General features: G+C 45.8%; 1 protein-coding gene across 6 annotated transcripts in view; it reads left to right on the top strand.

The window, feature by feature from the left end:
* Positions 1-21617, top strand: part of PEX5L (peroxisomal biogenesis factor 5 like) — a 307015-nt gene that overhangs the window by 192031 nt on the left and 93367 nt on the right. For 2 of the 6 annotated variants that reach the window (XM_060242568.1, XM_060242564.1), the window contains exons 1-2: positions 719-780; positions 5974-6078. The exons of 2 other annotated variants lie outside the window; for them this stretch is intronic. In XM_060242568.1, the coding sequence (XP_060098551.1) occupies positions 6010-6078 (69 nt within the window). In that variant the 5' untranslated portion in view covers positions 719-780; positions 5974-6009. Of the gene's footprint in view, positions 1-718; positions 781-5973; positions 6079-21617 lie in introns of those variants that run through there. 2 more of the 6 variants (XM_060242563.1, XM_060242565.1) reach the window with 1 other exon arrangement.

The raw sequence follows: 21617 nt of genomic DNA, 5'->3' as shown, positions 1-21617 counted from the left end.
AGTTCTTTAACCGCTGCCCTAATTTCCCCCGTTAACTCCAAAATAACCTTGGGAATGTCTGAACTGTACAAAAAGTACACAGCTGTCCAGTCCAGGGCTGAGTAGGGCCACTCAGGTAGGGCTGTTGGCAGTTCTAGAAGGTTGTCTGGCCGCTGTTATTAAGCTTCTCAAGAGGTTATAAGTGTGCACAAAGAGAGAGATGAAAGAGCGCTACAACTCTGTGTCTGTTCCCTAGCTCCCCAATACTAGGCAGATTGGGGAGGAAGTTATGGATTCTGTTCATTTAATGCATTTGTGTGTGTACGTGTACCTTTCCTCCACAGAGCTTGTAGAAGTGAACATGGTTTTGCCTTCCAAATACCCTCTCAGTCGCCATGGGAGGCGGGTGATGTTGATAGGGAGAATTAGTAGACAAAAAACTCCCCGTGAACTTCGTGGCCGAGTGGGGATTTGAACTCAAGTTTCCCCAACCAAAAATCCAGTACTCTTGAGGACTACTCTGTTCTGGCCCTCCAGTGAATAGTTTCCCTATCTCTCCCCTACCTAGTCTGCGGAAAACCAAAACAGAGCTCTTGATATTGCAGGAGCGGTATCAGCGTTGGTTGACAGATTATTATGTTTATAAAAGCAGTGGGTATTTTATGTGTGTCCAATCGATTTCTCATTCAGGAACCTGATTTTGAGCACTAATGTGAGTATCATGACTCTTTTCAGACAGTAGGTGAGACATTGAAGAGAAAATGGCTCTGGCTTCAGAAATGTGAGCTGATCTTTTCCTTGGTGGGTTTTTTCCCCCTCCCTCCTCCTGTGCAAGAAGTCTAAAAGCACTGCATGCCTTTTGATGCATCCTTTCTAATGGACCAAACATGCTTCCTTCCAGCATTTAGCATAACAGGGCTAACTTCTTTTGCCCAAAACCGCATGACATATCCTGCTAGCGCAAGGTTAGATCCATGTGGAGCATCCAAGGATATCATAAGCTCGGGGTTTGTTTTTTTTTTAATACGGGGACTGAATCACAAATGGAAGAGCGCAGCCATGGCCTCTTTGTTCCGCTTTGCAAGCAGAATGTGCTTCTCATCATCTGAAACACTACGCCCTAACTGGTCACACCATTCACTAAATTGCATTTTGCAGCTCTTTGGATGTTTAGAGGAATTGAAAAACGGAGCATGCTTACATTTTACGATTCTTGATATGAGCATGAACTGTCAGATAACTGCAGGGCACTGAATGGATTTCATTGGAAGATTGCTTTGATTGCAAGCATCTTGTCAGAAATTAATACTGTTGTAGATACGTTTCGGGTTTCAGGAATAAAACGTGGCAATAGCATCACCGGAATTAGCTTGCACCTGGCAGAAAAAAACAGTACAACACCATGAACTGGGCCAGAAAGATATTTCAGATCTGTAGGTGCCTACGTTGACATTGTAGATGATGCATGCACCAATATCAAGTTGTCAGGCCTGCAAGTGAACCATGGGATTTTTCCAGCTCTGATTTAATTTTCTGTTGCACTACCATACCATAGGTACAGAAAAAATGATCCATTGGGAGGAAAAAAGAGTCTTCATGAATAAAATAATGAAAAATGACCAGATTTGGCTCCTGTGGTCAGATCTTTCAGTTTTTACATATATACAAGTTCACCTCTATTACAGCAGAAATAAATTCTTCTTCTGCCCCTTTGAGGGAGACTTGCCTCTCCATTGGGCAGGCCTGTTTTTCATAATTATTAGATCTGGAGCTCTTAGACTTGACTTGACTTCTGGGCTATCAGTGGATTCCCCCACTCCTGTTCTTATAGCCAGGTTCCCTATGATGTGTCAGCTGATCCCACACCTGCACTTTTGTTCAGCCATTTATTTCCAGCCATTTATGTTTGGCCATTTCTATCTTACCTCATCTCCTTGGACTCAAGGCATCTTATTCCTATTCTTTTCTGCCAACTAAGGAACACATTACTGTGTAATCACACTGGTAGGGGGAATCCCATGCCCATGGGCCCTGCACACCTGCCACTGGCCTGCAGGGCTCTTACTGGCAGCAGGGAGGCCTAGCCCAATATCTCAGCAATGTTTGCTGCTAATGTGGCAACATCACTCCTGGCACACACTGGAAGTGAGATCATTGTGATGCCAGCAACATGGGTATTTGGGCAAAAGCTCTGTGGTAAAAATGGCTTCTACTATAGGGTTTTTGCCCAAATATCAGTGTCCCCATGTCAACATCTGTGACAGACTTAGAAGTGCTGTACAAACAGGTAAAGGATTGTGAAGGGTTACTTCTTCACAGAACCAGAGAGCCTTGAGTGACAGGCTGCTCTAAGGAATCTGATTGGTTAGCATCAGCTGAGCAGAGAAAGACTTGAGAGAGCTGAATGCTGAGAAGATTTAGTCCGATTTCAGCCCTAGCTGAAATTCAGTGCTGACTGACAGCAGTTTAACACAGATGGAGTACTGGGGAGGTTGGCAAGAAAGAGTGGGTAGTTAGGTGAAGAGTCCCATTTGGGCCAAGGAAAGGGATTGATCTTCTATAGCAGGGGTGGCCAATGGTAGCTCTCCATATGTTTTTTGCCTACAACTCCCATCAGCCCCAGCCAGCATGGCCAATGGCTGGGGCTGATGGGAGTTGTAAGCAAAAAATATCTGGAAAGCTAACGTTGGCCACCCCTGTTCTATAGTGAGAGAAGAATTTCCCTACCCAGTCAGAACAGGAAGATAGCTCTGAATAGTGGAGAGATCCCTGGCCTGGTGTGGTTAAAGAGTGCCTTGTGATCTCTTGAGTCAGTTAAAACTCAAGAAGAGTACTGATGTGTTTAGAGAAGGGGTTTGGTTGCTAGATAGAGTTTCCCAGCCTTCTGGAAACTAAAAGAGTTAGTGAATACGCAAGGAAAGTGTTTGGGAAACACTGGAACCAAAAGCCTCTCATCATTAAAATTGTAAGTCACTATGAATACCTTAAGAAACTTTCAGTGGCCTGAAACATATGAACTATAATCTGTGCATCTACTGATTTTTACCTCGGAATGACATATTTGAGTTACCTCACAAATTTTACCCCGATTCACCTGACACTTTCCCCTCTATGTTGAATAAAATATTTTGTTATTTTTAAACTTCCAAAAGCCTCAAGTGCCATTTCAGTTGTTTAAGTTAAGCTCTTCCCTCAGGTTCCTGGGCTGAGCCAGCAGAAAAATATACTGTGACAGGATGGGACAGTCAGAGTTCTTCAGGAAAGAATAGAACAGATTACTAGAGTGCCTCAATCACAAAGGTGAAGAAAAATTGAGGGAGAATATTGCCTCTAAGGTAGAGAAGTGGCTGGGTGTGTCATGACATCTCGTAATCACCAGAACTGAGGTCACTCTGTCCCCATAAACATTGCTGAGATGTCAAGTTAGGCCTCTCTGCTACCAATAAGTCCCCCTGACTCCTTGCCAGTTGCCAGGGGGTATGTGGCAACTCTATTCTAATGTAGCATTTGTAGCATCCCTTGTAAAAAAATTCTTGCATGACCAGAGTGTCATGTGCTGTTTTCCAACTTTTTTATGTATGTTAAGCATATTTTGCTGCCTTTTCAGACAAAATGGTCCTTTTATCACTGACATAATGCCTATCAATCTTAAGGGGTAAACAGACACAACATTTTAAGGGTGACAGAAATGGATGGCAAGTGCCTGAGTTTGATAAGGTACTTTCTGATAAGGCACTTTAATGTCCTGAGGCAATTTCCAGGAAGAAAATGGTTCTGTAAATTGCCAGCATGTAGAGGGAAAGCCCACTGTGGTGAGCATGTATTGGCCAGCAGGTGTGATGTTACCAGCATCACTCCTCAGTCCCTGTTTTGCAACTGCTTTTGCTTTGTTTTTGGTAAAAGGAGCATAATATATATGCTTTACAAATATATAAAATCAAGGCAGATGAGACTCCCTCATCTGAAGTGTGAGGAAATTTTGAAAGCTGATTCCAAATTTAACATGAACTTGTGTGCGGCAAATTCCAAAGCAGAGTTCATGTCATGGGTAAGAAATTCATCATGATGATCATTGTTAAGAGCGTTAGTTCTGTCATTATCTGATGATTACATCATCAGGATTTTATACAACTTTGAATCCTTGGATGATATACCAGAATGCCTTGAGCTGAAAATCGTGTGTCACCAGTGCAATGGATGACCCGTTTTGTCCCTCAGGACTCAGCAGCCTAGAAGAAGCTAATCTGACCAGAAATGATTTATTGAAGCTTACCTTTGCTCAGGAAATCCCTAATTATCGCACTAAACCTTGGGTCACATGCATAAATTAGCAGGGTTCTACAAGTACACATTGGAATATACTGAAAGAAAAAGTAAAATTGTCTATGGTGGTATGCCATATCTGTGATTCATGATACTGTTCAGATATTTCTCTGTGGACGAGTAAGCAGCAAAATGACTGAGTTTCAACTCTTTTTATCTCAGAACTCCACATTCTTTTGTTGTTTAAAAAGAAATGATTTTTGAAACTTACATTCTTACTATCATTAAGACCAAATCCGGCTTCCATTGGGATATTATAGCCAGTGGGAATTAAAAGAAGCTTTTTACTCATGAAAACTTGGGACGTCTTTCTGAATGCAACCCCGTGCCCGTTATTTTAAAAATGCTATTCATTTTATAATTGCTTTTTCTTATAAGGCAATGCATATTTTTGCGTGTGTACTCTGCTTATGTATATAAAGAATTCATTACACTCTTTAGAGAGAGTAAATCTCTTCAAACAAATTCATGTGCTATATTTTATCTGGTTTTCTTGAGATTTTGCTTTTAATTCCACTTTTTGACAGCTATTATTTCCACTCAAAAATTAACTTAAATTTTATGCCACATTTTTTCAACTCAGAGTTCAGAGAATTATTTTTTAATGTAATGTCCTATTCCAGTGGGCCAATTCTCTCAGTGGGAAATTATTTAAGAGAGTTTTTAGATTGTGATGCTGTTTGTTTAATTATTGCAATTATCACATGATAGCCTGACTGAAGCTTTTTCCCCCTCTCACATGGTGACTTGATGTGAGATTGATGTTTTGTCTCCTAAGAACAGGAGCCACCAGTGAGAGTACCTGACAAGATTATCAACTGGTTAATGGGTTGTGACGGAGTTTCCAACAATGGAGAAGTTTGTCGTGATGTTTGATTTCATAAATGAAAGCTAGAAAAATTGTTTGTGCCAGTTACTTTTGTTGTAATCGATATCATACCTGGTGCCCAATCCTACAACTTTAACTTCAACGTAGTTTTGTCCAAACAGCAAGGCCTTGGCATTTAATCTATAACAGTAACACTTAGCATTTATACACTGTGCTCAAAGAATCTGAGTTTGTTCTGTTGTTACATTCTTTACAAAAATACTGTAAAGTAGATCAGTATTACTCTCACCCCCAGATTGCTGATTGGGGGAAGAGCTGAGGCAAAATGGGTGTTGCTCACCTAAGAGCATCTAGAAAATTCCTTACAGAAGCACAGTCTGAATGAGGGGCCTCTTGATTCATTAGTCCATGTGCTGTGCCATGTAGATGGGACTTCTTTTGAGAAACAAAGCACATATATTGGGATTTTAAAGCTGCAGTTGTAGACTGTACGTGGATAAACCAGTCATAATCCACTGGACCTTGTGAGGAATCCTGAGGGAAATATCATTCCCTCAGGAGAGAATAACAATGCAGGGATGTTGCCACAAAAGGTTATCATGAAGTATGAGTGTAGAATTGGGCACCATATATATTCTTTGTTTTTGTTAACAAATTCAGATTTATTTCCTTTTTGACATGACCGAACAGGTAACTTTGTTATCAGAGATCTGCTCCTTAACATCTTAATTTAATTTCTGGACTGTTTGGGGATCAGTATTAATGATAAGGTATTGATATATCTGTAACAGGTGACTGAAGTTTCCTCCTGACGCAAGTCATTGTTGATTTCACTGTTATAGGGGAAAGGCTCTAGGGCGGCAGATAAGGCTGTTGCCATGGTGATGAAGGAGATACCGAGGGAGGAGTCTGCCGAGGAAAAACCCCTCCTTACTATGAAATCACAGGTGGGCAGAATGGTAGGATTCCAAGGAGGAAGCTGACATATGTTGATTTTCATGGAGGTCGCAATTAGCCGAGAATCTTAACTGTTCTTGGAGCCAGCCCCTCTCCCCAAGGGAGCTATTTAACACATGGCTATTCATAATCCCAAATTATGTTGGGAATGTGTTGACCAAAACGAAGTCATTGTCGACATTTTGTATTGCACCTGTTGGCAGTGTTAGCTTTAGCAAATCTACTTGAGCTTGGCCCCTTAGAAAATTTCTGTTAAAATATACAAAAAATGCATCCTACATAAAGTTATTACAGACCCCCCCCTCCCAAAAAAAAGTCACTTGCACTTCACAAATGCACTTCTGGTGCATTAGAGTTTGGGAAGTTTTAAAAACAATGACAGATGTTCTGAGTAAAATGATTTACGGAGCCACGGTGTACATATGTCAGTTACCAGCTGAGTATCTAAAACTGATTGAAACTGTCAACTGTGATTCATGCTGTCCATGATTTCATAATACCGTATGTATAAATGCACATAACAAAAGAGATATCGATCGAACCATACGTAGCGGCACTTCCAGAGAAGTGTTGTCTTTGCACAATTCATTTGTGTTCCTTTTCAATATGTGCTATCTCTCATTTGGCTCAGATTTTCAGCTCTCTTCACTCGTGTGCTTCTCTGTATTGTGGCCCCACATGGTTGTGTGTGAGTGATGTAACGAGGTGGGCAAGGCTGTCTGTATGGATGCATCCTGTCAAACTGGAAGCCATGGAGGATCACAGGTTGAGGAAGCAGCTTTCATGCTGTTGCAGCTACATGTGAAAGGACCTTCCAGTGATACAAATGCACATCTTTTGCAAACTTTATTTTATTTATTTTATTAAATGAATATCCTGCCCTCCTCAGAAGAGGGCTCAGGGCAGCTCAGTAACTGCCAACTTACAAGCCAGTTACATGAAACTAGAGGTTAAAATGCAGCAGACCAGATCTCATGAACCATGAATGGAGGGAGTTCATAGAATGGAGCTTTTCTCCTACATTTCAACCAACTCACCTTACTCCACTCTCACGCTCTTCTTCTCAACGGGGCTTCCGCCCGATTTCACACTATCTGCCCTGGGGCTGCAACTAGCTTTGGCTTTTTCGCTCAGCAAACAGAAACTGGTTTTTAGAGGTTTCTGTTTGCCGTGCGAAAAAGCCGAAGCTAGTTGCAACCTTGGGGCAGATAGTGTGAAATCGGACGGAAGCCCTGCTGAGAAGAGGAGTGTGAGAGAGGCTTAAGGCGAGTCGGAAATTGGTCTTCCTTTCCATCCCTCAAAGAACTTTCCAGCCAGTTTCCCTTCTAACTGTAACTCAAAGCAGAGCACAATCTGTTTCATGAATCCTTTTCACTGTTCATTGGATCCCATGCATAACAATTAAAAGGTTTTCATTTGATCTGTTGATCTGGGTCTATCTTTTGTCCAATATGGTGCTCGTGGCACTTTACAACTATACAAGTCCCTGCCCTGAAGCACTTACAAACTGATCTTAACAGAAGAATCTCCAGTTTATTTACCAAAACGTTGCATATTTGTTCTAGTTCAGCCAGTTTGCAAGTTTTTGCTTTTAATGGGACTGCTGCGCTGTGAATAGAGAAAATTCTACTTCTAAAACATTCACTGGATAAGATTACCTAGATTTAAGAGACCACTACGTTTTTGGGGGTATGAGCTTTCAATAATCAAATCTCTTTTAATCAGATTCAAAGATTATGATAACTTTGATTGAGTCTCTTGACTTGGAGCATGTGAATCCAAGTTATATTGTGTCAGACCATTGTTTTTCCAGTGTTTTTGGGCAGCTCTCTAGGGCTTCAACAGAAGTGCCTTGCCCAGCCCCCAACTTGAGAATCTTAACTAGAGAGATGGGGATTGAATGTGGCACATTCTGCGTTCAGAGGATGTGCTTTTCTGCTGAACTGTGTCCTTTCCTGCACTTCTGCGGGAACAAACTCTGTTGAAATCACCATTAAAAAAAATGAATGGGAACGAATCCACTGTTACCCAACCATTCTGTGATCCCAAGCACATTTCCTTTGAAGAAAGTTTCTCTGAAACAGTGTGACTTGCTTCTGGCTATAAATAGTGCCAGCCTAGTGATATTTATATGGCAACATATACAGGAACAGACTCTGACCTGGATGGCCCAGGCTAGCTCATTCTCTTCCGATCGTGGAAGCTTAGCAGGGTTGCACCTGGTTAGTACATGGATGGGAGAGCAGCAAGGAAGTTCAGGGTTGCTACATAAAGGCAGGCAATGGCAAACCATCTCCAAACATCTCTTGTCTCCAAAATCCTATGCTATTGCTATAAGTCGGTGGTGACTTGGCAGCACTTTTCAGCACAGGAACAGATTCATGTACAGCCAGGGGTGGAATTTTAGCAAGAGCTCCTTTGCATATTAGGCCACACACCCCTGACATAGCCAATCCTCCAAGAGCTTACAAGGCTCTTTTTTGTAAGCTTTTGGAGGATTGGCTACGTCAAGGGTGTGTGGCCTAATATGCAAAGGAGTTCTTGCTAGAATTACATCCTGGGTACAACCTAAACAAGATGCCAAGTTGGGGCATATAGTTTTAGAAAAATAAGATTATTTTTATCTCCTTTCTTGCTGAAATTCAAGGCAGATATTAAGATGATTAGGTCTGTTACAGTACAACCCTAAGGAGAGTTATACAAATCTAAGTGTAATTTGGCAGAATCACTTCAGTCTAAGCTGGTTGATTTCAATACATTTTCATTGGAATTCCAAACTTATTTCCATCTTTTTCCAGAAACCTTATTGGTTTTGTAAATATTCATTGATTTATTTGAAACATTTAGTCTCATACAAAAGATCTGTGCACACTTTCCCCAGTGACTCCTCAATTTGCACATCAGTAAAAAAAAATCAACTAGTCTTATGACTATACTTACAATCAGTCTTTCCAAGTTGTTTTGCCTGGATTGTTCCTTAAAGTTCTATAAAGCTGCGTTATATATTCAGATGCTCCAAATGCATTAGTATTGCTTCACACAAAATAGTATTCCCATATGGGATATCTTGGAAAGTTGATATACTAAGATGCACTGTATCTGAGATTGTGTCTGTTTTTGTCCATAGGCATATGTGCCTTGGGAATTGAGTCTGATTACAGTTTCCCAGTGCATGCTAAAGCAACTCTTATCATTTATACAGCACTTTCAAATATTCAGAGTGCTTCACATACATTATCCTACAACATTATCCTGTTGTAGTTTTTACATTAACATTGCAATGCAGGTCTGTATTATTATTCTCCATATGAAGGGTGAGTTTTGAAGCTGAGAATATAACTTGCTTTGCAAGTTCATAGCAGAGACAAGATCTGAACTGGGGACTTCTTTTTTCAGTTTTTTTTTAAGTTTATTTAACACATTCTACATACATATCACTCCATAAAGAAAAAAAAGAAGGAAAGAAAAAAATTGAAATATTTTGGGATGTGGAGTAAAATTTGACAGATTCATAAAAACAAAAGCTTATACAATCAAGGAAGGTATCAACAAAAAAGTCAAGGCAGGGAAGATCAACATTAGGTTTGGTCAGAAAACTGTCCCTACACAGTATTTTGGAATCTGTCCCATACGACAAGGAAAGGATCTCTGCTACTCCCTTCATCCCTGAAATACCTGGGACCTATCAATAATCAAAAGGAAAAAGCTCCAGATTCACATGCAAACTTTTTTGTTGAAATCGGGGACTTCTTGATTTGTCCCTCAGTCATAATATTGCACCCAGACTCAGCTTTTTTGTACACATGACAAAACAGACACACGTGTGGCCTTCGTACACGAAGTTTTAACTAGGAAAGATGTCGTATGTGAAGCCGCCGTCTGCCAAGACATGATTGGATGATGCAGTGTGATGTGTTCTTGGATGCATCCTGTTTTAGACTGTACATAAACCCCATTTATGAATCATATGTGTTGAGATACCTGATTCATAATGTGCTTTGTGCCCCCATTTGTATTGGTTGTCCTGCAGTGTTCAACAGTAAACCATTTGTGATCCAGCTTTTCAAAAGCCGAATGTTTTGTGTATGTTAGCCTGTGCACACTTCTTTTTCCCTAACTGTGTACAAGTTGAACAGCATCCCTCTTACGCACCAGTTGGCTGCACAAGGCCTACAGAAGGCAAAAATCAAGTGGATGAGTGAGTATTTTCAATCACTGTCTCTTGCATTTGCAGTGCATCTTGTTTTCCAGTCTCTGGCCTCCTCTCTCACTTGCATATCTGTTGCATAAATGTCCTTTGGTGTTTTTTGATGCCTTTGTTCTTAGCCTGTGTGTGAGTGTGTCCTTGGTTGAGAACATTTGTCTGGAGGAAATAATGAAAAGACTTGGGTCCCCATTTATGCATTCCCTTTATGTCATGGTAGACAACTACCAAACTGCATGCTATCCTGTGGTTGCACTCCCATCATATTGCACTGATATTGCGTGCACACTTTAATCCAGCTCATAGTGGTATGGCATGGCTTTCCGATGGGGGAGTTTGACCACAGGAAATGGGTACAGTGCCAGAGAGCTGTTGTGTGAACTGAGGGTTACAAACACAGCACTGGGAGAAATGCCGTTTAGACAACTGCCCACTGTGGGGCCATTCATATTTCATCTGCTGTTACTGCCTTTAGTCTGAGGCCTGTAAAGAGAAAGCAAGCAACAGAATCTCAAACGCACACTCCTGCTATTTGCAGACAAACTGGTGAATTAATTTTCCAAGTCAGATCAAATCAGAACAAGGAGGTGTCGCTGAGTAAGGAGTCTGCTCTTGCTTTGGGAGTAGAGAAGCCCTCTAAATACCATGTGTTGATTTATCAAGAATTTCCTTGCGTCGAGGTTCTTACAGTAACTAAAAATGCTTTGGGGCAGATTGGGCCACAGTGAGTCAGGTGCATTCTTAGCTGTGCATCCCCTGTAACTCTGGTACCATGGCAGAGGCTGCTTGGTTCAGACTCAACCAGCAGTGGTGGTAGCAGGCAGCGTTGCAGTTGGCTGAGCTAGACCAAGGGTCCCCAGCCACCGGGCCACGGACCGGTACCGCTCCGTGGCCTGCTAGCAACCGGGCCACGCAGCAAGGTAGAGCAGCCCTGCCTTCCCTTTTACTTGGGACGCAGGCGGACAAATGAGGCAGTGCAGTCTCGCTTCAAGGCTTCCTTCCCTTGCAGGCTGGCGGAAGGGGCAGCGTTGCTGTGACCTTAGCCTGCCCCTCATTTACAGACTGTCACCAATCAGGTGATCAGTGGGGGGTCTTTAAATGGAGGGGAGGCAGATTGGCCTTCTGCTGCCTGGCCACCTAGTGGATGGGTTGGCAGAAACAGTCCCAGTCTCCCCCCCATTTAAAGACCCCCATGGGGGCAGGGACAGGCACAGGCAGGGAGGCAGTCTGGGGCAACAATACCCCCAGTGCCCCCCCCCAGTCCGTGGAAAAATAGCCTTCCATGAAACTGGTCCCTGGTGCCAAAAAGGTTGGGGGCCACTGAGCTAGACCAGCACCACTGGGACTCAGCTGATTTTGCTCCCGACCACCAGCAGCCTCTAGGGCAGTGGCCCACTGGGATCTTTCCTGGCATGTTAAGAGGCCTTTGAAATCACCGTTTGTACTTTTGTTGTGTAGCCTACACTGGGCTATACTGGCAGCTCTTCAGCTTAGAGGGCTTTAAATCAGATTGGTTCTCCAGGGTGCGTTTTCACTTAATGCATACAGCACAAAGGGACGAAGATACTCGTTTGGAAGGACCATCACAGGCGTAACGCCTCAGGTGGTACTTTCTTACCACCTCCCTTCATTGGAATTGGTTCACCCATTTTGCTGCCAGGCATCAAGGGATAGGTGGGAGTGTCTCGGCGAAAAAGTTTAAATATGTCAGCAGCCCTGTGTAGTTTAAAAAAAAACACTGGCTGCTGACTCATAGGAATTTGAAATATTTTCTATGGATCTGATTATTTGGAGAAATAGGACAGAGGGTCCTCTCTCCACTCCTGAGCCTAATCAAGATCACAGCTCAGTTGCACAGGCACAAGTCTGGGAGGAGAAACTTCACATTCTCTCTCTCCCTCTCCTTCTCCCTCCCTCTCTGTCCCTTTCTCCTTCCCTCTCCATCCCTCTCCGTCTCCCCCCTTTCTCCGTCTCCCACCCTCTCTCTCTCTTTCACACACACACACACACACACACTCTCTTATATAGCCAGACTGTTGGTCTATCCAGCCCAGCATTGTCTGCTCTGACTGGCAGCAGCGCTCCCAGAAGTTAGAGAGCTTTCCTAGCTCCGCTATCTGCAGTCTGTTTTGCAAGAGACACCAAGGACTAAACTTCCTTTTGACCTCCACCATTGAGCTAAACCGAGAAGGTCAGTTTCAGCACAGGCTGACTAACTAGCGGCAAGAGCCGATACACGGCGTCGCAGTTTAGTTGACAGAGAAGATGAATGAGCTAGCAGAAACCGTTTCCCGTTTTAAACTTTGCCATGTGCTTTGTACAGCTGGACAGCGTTTCGGTCGTTTTAAACAAAACAAAAAATCATCTCCAAGCACCCCAACAGCAAGCATTTATGAGACCACAAGAAGTGCTAAGCCCGCAAGAAGTATAAAGCCATAACAATTATTAGATAAACAGAAATAATTAGTGAATTAAGTATTGTTAACTCTTGTATTTGTTTTTTAGCAGAATGCATCTGATTTCTCGCCAGAGTATTCCCATGAGAACGCTCTGTTTTAATTGCCTTGATGAAACAGGCCTCCGAAATTGGCCACCAAGCTAAACATTAAACTAACTTCCCTCCGTATAAATAAAACAGATTGTTCCGTTGAGTAACTGATTTTGTCATAAATTACCAGGAATCAGTGACAGGATCATAATTTTTTAAAAGTCTAGTATCTCTTCCCCAAAGGGGGAAACAATAAACAGAAATGTAATGCTTTTCTGTATTGAACGATGACATCAGTCCCTAGCGAAACAACATTGACGAAAGCTGGTTTCTGAAAGAACAAGCGTAGGGGGTCAATCCTATGTGGAAGAAACAGGCTCGGCTTCTGAGCACTCTTTCTACTTGTAATAGTCGCTTCCACTCATGGTGACCTCCCAAGTTGACCCCATGGTATTCCTGTGGGTCCACTGACTCATTGGGTCACAATTTGGAGGAACAGGAGGTTGCAGAGGTGGGGGAAACAGGAAAGTCACCTTTGATGCTGGGTAGCTCTACTTGTGCTGTAGGCCAACCAAACTGTAATCTGGAAGCCCAGGTGCCAAAAGATAGACTGGGATTTCTCAGTAGTGAGAAAACTGCAGTTGGCACATTCACAGAGGCGTGTTCATGTTATTTTAAATATGCTGCAAATAAATGGGAGCCCAGAGGGCAAATCCAGCTCACCGAGAGCTACCAGTAGGTTTTTAGCCCCAGCTAGCCTCCCGAACTCTGGTTTAAGGGGAGTTGAGTTCTACCATTTCCTCTTCTCTCCAGCAGCAGGGATTGACTGTCTAACGCCACAGCTGTTTACACGATGATGATAGAATTATGGTTTCTAACTTCTGGCTAGTAGCTGGAGATCTCCTGGGATTATACAACTGATCTGTAGGCAACAGAGATCATATCTCCTGCTGAATATGGCTGCTTTGGGAGGTGGACTCTATGGCAGTATATACCCCATTGAAGTCCCTCCCTTCCCAAACACTGCCTTCCTCAGGCTCCACCCTGAAAATCTCCATGTATTTCCCAGTCTGGAGCAGGCAGCCCTAAGAGAATAGGGATTGGAAAAGGACATGGTCCTCTGCCTCTAGGATGCGGCTTAGAGTGGCTCTCTGGCCAGTCTCCCCCAACAGGTGTACTTCATTAGAACTTTAACACCAGAAGGTTTCCAGGGCTTTTTTTTGCAGCAGGAACTCCTTTGCATATTAGGCCGCACACCCCTGATGTAGCCAATCCTCCAAGAGGATTGGCTACATCAGGGGTGTGTGGCCTAATATGCAAAGGAGTTTCTGCTACAAAAAAGCCGTGGGTTTATCATCCATTCACAATCAATTGTCATCTTACTATGCTGGGAAGAGAGAAGGAGGGAGAGGAGGGGATAATTGTTTCTCCACTTGCCATTTTTCTTCTCCAAATTTCTAATGTCTTCCATGAGGGCGGCAAGCATGCATTTGAAACCCCACCAAGGGAGGGAGAAACAATTTGTTAGAGTTGGTTTGGCATGAAAAACAGTAGGCGGGGAATGATTTCAACATCTCTCCTCTGCCACTACCCCACTCTCTCTCACACACTCCCCAAGCAGCGTTCCAAGCAAGAAAAGACGTTTTGTGGCTATATACATGTAACATATAAGTTGACCCTGGAAACTGAGCTACCGGCACAGCCCAAGGACTTTCAAAGTGTGACTGAAAGTAAGCTATGGCAGCCATTTTGTGGTTGGCACTGCCTTCTGCAGGAACCATTTTGTGGCTGCTCCCACCCAGCTGTATCAGAATTCCAGTATGCCTGCAGGGGCAAAAAGGTTGAGAACCCTTGATCTAGCAGTTTTCCATTGTTGGATTTTTTTTTTCTTTTTACCAGTACAGAAACTGTCAAATTTGAGACTGACCTAGAAAAAACTGCCTCCCACAACCCTGCTGTGTGTGCGTATTAGGCTCTGAAGATATCGTTAGTCAACCAGATTGTGAGCCAATCTTTTGCGGATGCCCTCATTAATCAAGACTTCTGAACATAAATTGGCAATCAGCCTGGACGTACCTTGATTCCTTGGCAAGATAAAGGAATGGATTCACACCACTGCAGATGTCACTTCATTGTAGCAAAGAGAGGCCTGCCAGGTTGCACGAGTTTACATTCTAGTTTAATTTATTCTATATGTGGGTATAAATGATGTAGGGTAGTCTAATCTATAGGGCATAGCATGATTACTCATCCAAGATCTCTTGGCCTGATTTTCTTTTCCTGGAAAACAAAAACAAGAAAGGCTGCAAACTTCTCCAGAGAAAGCCCATGGCTTATTCACTTCTGGCCTGTCTGGGTTTGTATTTCAAACAACTGCCTCTCCTAATGGGACACTGGTAGCTCTTGACAAACCAGAAGATCTGTTTTTGGAGTTACTGATCTTCTTCGTGGTCTCTGTGCATCACACTGATGGGATAAGGCACCAGCGCCGATCTCGATCGGTAAACTTGAAAGTTGCGGATTTCCGCGAAGACGTCCCAGTGGGCATGCCCAGAAGCCCCACTGTGCATGCCCACTGAGACGGGAGCGGACATCCCGCCAGTTCTCTTCTGACCGCCGCGCTGATCAATTGATCTTTCCATGCTTTGGTCGGTGAACTTTCTTATTCATATATCTGTTAGGATTATAGTTAGTATAGTTAGTTAGTAGTTAGTTAGTTAGCATAGTTTATTAATATTGTTTTCGTGGGGAGAGAGGGGCTTGAAATCAAAACTTTCCATTTCCCAACTCCCCCCCCCCCCACTGTCTGCGTATGGAAAGACGGTGGGGATTTTTCAGAAGGTGCTCCAAGTGTGGGAGTAAAATAGCCCCACCAGACGGACATTCGCTGTGTCTGCTGTGCATCGGAGAACTGCATAGAACTGACTCCTGCTACGCATTGCACCAAGTTCTCGAAGCAGACTAAGAAGAATAGAGCAGCAAGGCTCGTGGCAGCCCTCATGGAGCAGACGCTTTCTCCCCGGAGGCCGACAGCAGAACGGGCCGAGCAGCCCATCACCACCGCTGAACCATCGACAGCGACAGCGGTCGATACCAAGCATCTCCCTTCCGACGCCGACCGCCCTAACAAGCGTCCGGGCTCGGCTGTTATGTCGGAGTCCTCCACGCCTGCTAAACGGCATAAAGAGGATAAGGGATCGCAGGGAGAGAAGAAAAGGAAGGATAAAAGACTGGATAAACCGAAACACAAATCCATCTCCTCAGCCTCTCCGACCTCCCCATCGGACCCGACGGCACCGATCGTCCCACCACTGAAGCTATTCGCTTTGCCAGGTCGTCAGGCAAGCCCACCGATCACTTCGATGTCGACGGAACTCGTCATCTCCTCAGAATCTGACCAGGAGATTGAACTAGGGCAACGATCCGGCATCGACAAGAGCCCTCCGGATCGAGTCAGGAGCTTTCGATCCCAAAGCCCACTCCCCCGGGATCAAGGGAAGGAACCTCAGGATCGATCCCGCAGAAGCCGCTCACCCAGGCATCGAGAGGTCGATCTTCCGCGCCCTTCTACTCAGATTCCTTGGGATCAGAGGCAGTGGCAATATTTGTATGGAGCGTACCCCATGCAACCCTCCTTCCCCTGGCTTCCTCCGCGTCAGAACAACTGGGATCAGTCTTCCGAGGCGTCCTATCAGTCCCGAACATCATACCGACCGCCAAGACGAGCTCCATCAGCTTCGGTGTCGAAACCGCCCGAGGTCAAAAAACCCCATTGGGAGCATAGCCAACGGGTCCCTTCAGAAAGGGCAAAGGCTGGCTCTGCGGGCCCGATTTCACCTCCAGCTCCGCACTTGTCTGAGCAGTCCGACTCGCTGGATGCATCCCCTAGATCCCACGAAGGGTCTTCTGCAGAGGAGCAAGAGACATCCTCACCCGGGAAACCCTCCCCATCACAGAAGTCCACAGAGGAGCAGCCTATCTCGCCTTCTGAGGACTTAAAATCCTATGGAGACCTCATTAAGCGAATGGCCCAGTCGTTGTCCCTCACCACCATTCAACCACAACCAGTCATCACTGATAATGTCTTCGACATTGTCCAGATGGACACGTCCACCACAGTGGCTTTGCCCCTTACCAACGTTATGTTGCACACTGCAAAATCCTCGTGGGACAAGCCGGTGTCCACACCCATATCATCCCGGCGGCTGGACCACATGTATCGCATTCAGGAAGCCGGCGCAGAGTTTCTGTATAATCACCCTAAGCCGAACTCTGTCATAGTTTCATCATCCTCCAAGGCAAAGAAGACTCACTCTACTCCCACGGATAAGGAGGGGAAGAAGTTGGACAATATGGGCAGGAGACTGTATTCAGCTGGGTTGCTGGGTGTCAAAATTGCCAACTATGCAGCCTGTATGGGCCGATACCAATATGCCCTTTGGGATCAGGTGTCGAAGCTCCTACCTAGCCTCCTGGAACAGAGCAGAAATGCTCTTAAGAAACTCCAGAAGGTGGGAATGACCCTGGCCAAGCAGCAGCTGAATTCCTCCAAACATTCGGGGGACACTTGTGCGAAAACCTTGACCACAGCCATCACTTTAAGACGCCATTCCTGGTTGCGGTCCACTGCCCTCCAGCCAGATACACAGGCTTACATTGAGGACTTGCCATTTGATGGCACAGGTCTGTTCAGCGCAACGACGGATACCGTGTTGCAGGAGATGGACAAGAGCATCAAGACGTCCAAAAATTTGGGAGTCTCTACACCTCGCTCTCAAACTAAGCAACAGTGGCCAAAACCTTGGAACAGGAAGCCGTATTCTAAATCACCGGACCAACCATGGCGGCCAAAGTCTATCTCGCCTTTCTCCAAGCCCCCGTATGCGGCCAAGGCAAAATACTCTCCGTCCTCAACCCAGTCGTCCCGACAGAAGGGGCCGAAACAGTCCAAGCAGGGACTTTGACTGCCCTTTGGGCCTGCTCCAGTGCCAGCCTGCCATTATGGGCCATACCCGCCTTTCCCCATATTTCCGGGCATGGTCCAAAATCACCTCTGACCAGTGGGTCTTGGGCATAATCAAACGGGGCTATGTAATAGAGTTCTTCCAGAATCCTCCCACCCCCACCTTCGTCTCCACCAGCCCCACAGACACCTTAAAAGAAGAAGTCCAATCTCTTCTTCAAAAGAAAGCCATCGAACAGGTTCCCCCGAGTCAAAGAGGTCTCAGCTTCTATTCCCGTTACTTCATAGTTCCAAAACGGGATGGGGGTCTTCGTCCCATCATGGACCTCTGGGCTCTGAATTTGTTTATCATCTACCACAAGTTCAAGATGACCTCCTTGCCAAGCATTCTTCCTCTTCTGAATCGCAGGGACTGGATGGCTACGCTGGATCTAAGGACGTGTATTTCCACGTTTCCATCCACCCTCTCCACAGGAAGTTCTTACGTTTCATAATTGGATCAGACCATTTTCAGTACCATGCACTGCCCTTTGGCCTCTCTACGGCCCCCAGGGTCTTCACAAAGACTATGGTGGTGATTGCAGCCCATTTACGTTTACAGGGTATAACCCTGTTTCCATACATAGACGACTGGCTTCTGGTGGCAGGATCAAGCGACACTCTGTTGCAGCACATCACCACTACTCTCTCTCTTCTGCGGGACCAGGGCCTGCAGGTGAATCACAAAAAATCCCATCTCCAGCCCTCTCAGAGGGTTCAGTTCATAGGGGCTATTCTGGACTCCCTTGCTTGCAGGGCTTTCCTCCCACCGAACCAGGCAGATGACATAATACAGCTAGTCCGCTCGCTCCAGCGCAACCCAACAGGCACAGCTCATCAAATCCAGCGGCTGCTGGGTCTTATGGCTGTCACCACCTCGGTTCTGGTCTTTGCACAGTTGCGTATGAGACCCCTGCAGCTTTGGTTTCTAATGCACTTCAGGTGCGGTCGGGACCCTCCCTCGCATCTACTGACCATCCTGCCAGAGATCCTGTCGTCCCTCACCTGGTGGGCACAGAAGCGTCACCTGATGGAAGGTGCGCCCTTTCACAGAGAGTCCCAGTCAGTTACAATAACCTCGGATGCCTCTCTGTGGGGCTGGGGTGCACATATGAACGGTCTTTGCGTGGGAGACAGATGGCCCCAGTACCATGCACACCACCATATAAATTTCCTAGAACTTCTAGCGATTTTTCGTGCAATCCAGTCATTCCACAAGTTCCTCAAGGGCAAGACAGTGGCTGTCATGACAGACAACACTACAGCGATGGCATATGTGAACAGACAGGGAGGTACGGTTTCCCGCAGACTCTGTATGCTGGCCCTGACCTTATGGGAGATGTGCATCGTGATGGGGGTGTCGTTGGTGGCTACGTCCATGCAGACTTCCTCAGTCGGGGGGGAGCCTCAACTGGGAGTTTCTGCAACCCGTCTTCCATCGCTGGGGGATGCCCGTGCTGGACGTGTTCACCACCCGCAACAACAGAAAGTGCGCACTCTTCTGCTGCCGGGGAGGGGCGGATCCCTTGTCCCTTGGGGGCGGTCTTCTCGTACCGTGGAATCACCACCGGGTGTACATCTTCTCTCCTATCCCCTTAATCACCAGAGTGGTTCAGAAGATTCTACGGGAAGGGCTGGTGGGCATCCTCGTGACACCTTGGTGGCCCAGACAACATTGGTTCCCGCTGGTCCTTCGTCTCGCCAACGGAGTGTTTCACCACTTTCCCCAGGCCCCAGATCTTCTTCTTTCGCACAGGGGTCAGGTGGTACATCACGATGTCCCACAGCTGAAGCTGACTGCCTGGCACCTCCAGTGACTCCTCTTTCTGATAGGGTTAAATTTGTCATGCTGAACAGCAGGAAACCCTCTACTTGGAAAGCCTACTCCTATAAGTGGGCAAAGTTCGTTCAGTTTTCCTCGGGTTGTTCCAGAGATCCAGTTGTGGCAGGCTTGCCTACAATTTTTGATTTTCTGCTTTCCCTTTTGGATAAAGGGTTAACAGTTTCATCGGTTTGAGTTTATTTGGCGGCCATCTCAGCTCATCATTCCCAGCTTGATGGTCATTCTGTGTTTGCTCATCCGGATACCAAGCGGTTTCTTAAGGGCATTACTAGATTGTACGCAGCGGTGCGACAGCCTACCCCAGCTTGGGACTTGTCTCTGGTTCTTCGGGCCCTGTCGGGGAGGCCCTTTGAGCCGATGGTCACTTGCTCCCTCCAATTGTTGGCTTGGAAGACGGCCTTTCTAGTAGCCATTATGTCTGCAAGACGGGTGGGGGAGCTAGCAGCTCTTCGATACGACGCTCCCTATTTGTGTTTCACCAAGGAAGGCGTGATTTTTCGGCCCGATATCACCTTTCTTCCCAAGGTGGTCTCGGCGTTTCATTTGAACATGGAGATTTGCTTGCCGGTGTTCTTCCCTAACCCGGCTACTGACAATGAGCGCAGACTACATGCCCTGGATGTTAAGCAGGCGCTGCCATTCTATCTGCATTGCATGCATCCCTCTCGGAGGGACTTCAGACTCTTTGTTTCCTATGCCCAGTCTTCTCTAGGGCAGAGGATTTCATCTCAAAGACTGTCGAAGTGGATAACAGAAACCATTAGACTTTGTTATCTACTGAGTAAAAAGCCTCTTCCAGGACTCATTCAAGCTCACTCCACCCGAGCCATGGCGACTTCGGCAGCATTTATGAAGGGTGTTCCACTCCAGGACATCTGCAGAGCTGCCACCTGGTCCTCTGAGCATACCTTCGTGCAACATTATGCGCTGGACTTGCGTGGATGCCAGGAGTCTTCGATGGGCTGTGCGGTGCTGCAATCTATTTCCTGCTGATGGACCGTTGCACCCGCCTCCAGGTAGGACCTTGGCTTGCTAATCTCCCATCAGTGTGATGCACAGAGACTACGAAGAAGATAAACAGGTTTCCTACCTGTAACTGATGATCTTTGAGTGGTCATCTGTGCAGTCACACTCCCCACCCTCCTTCCTCTCTGTGGCCGGTCCATCTGTGGGCTGACGCAGCAGTCAGAAGGAACTGGCGGGATGTCTGCTCGTCTCAGTGGGCATGCGCAGTGGGGCTTCTGGGCATGCGCACTGGGACGTCGGCGCGGAAATCCGCAGCTTTCAAGTTTACCGATCGAGATCGGCGTTGGCACCTTATCCCATCAGTGTGACTGCACAGATGACCACTCGAAGATTTTCAGTTACAGGTAGGAAAGCTGGGTTTTTTTAATCTTTCTCCTTGAAAACCTCATGGTAATGGGAACACCATGATTCGGTTGTGACTTGCCGGCACATAATAATTGGAATATTATAGCTTTCCGTTCCTGTAGCCCTCTCACCGTAAAAAGGTAAAGGTAGTCCCCTGAGCAAGCACCAGTCATTTTCGATTCTGGAGTGACGTTGCTTTCACGTTTTCATGGCAGACTTTTTACGGGATGGTTTGCCATTGCTTTCCCCAGTCATCTACACTTCCCCCCCCTGCAAGCTGGGTACTCATTTTACCGACCTCGGAAGGATGGAAGACTGAGTCAACCTGGAGCCGGCTACCTGAACCAGCTTCCGCTGGGATCAAACTCAGGTCGTGAGCAGAGGGCTCCGACTGCAGTACTTGCAGCTTTACCACTCTGCGCTACAGGGCTCTCAGAGTACATCCGTCCAAAATTCATAGCTCTGGAATGGTAATTTTAGTACTCTGCTGCCTTTCCAATGCAAATAGGGAGGCTGGCTTAGCCATATAAGTAAAACCCAATTGTTGCCCCATGCCAGCAACTCATTTTGGGAGAAGGGATTCATGATGACCCCTTCACTCCCTAACAGAAACTATCTATA

The sequence above is a fragment of the Heteronotia binoei genome, chromosome 6 (assembly GCF_032191835.1).
Source record: "Heteronotia binoei isolate CCM8104 ecotype False Entrance Well chromosome 6, APGP_CSIRO_Hbin_v1, whole genome shotgun sequence".
In the NCBI taxonomy this organism is placed as follows: domain Eukaryota; kingdom Metazoa; phylum Chordata; class Lepidosauria; order Squamata; family Gekkonidae; genus Heteronotia; species Heteronotia binoei.
This window is presented reverse-complemented; position numbering and strand designations above follow the sequence as displayed.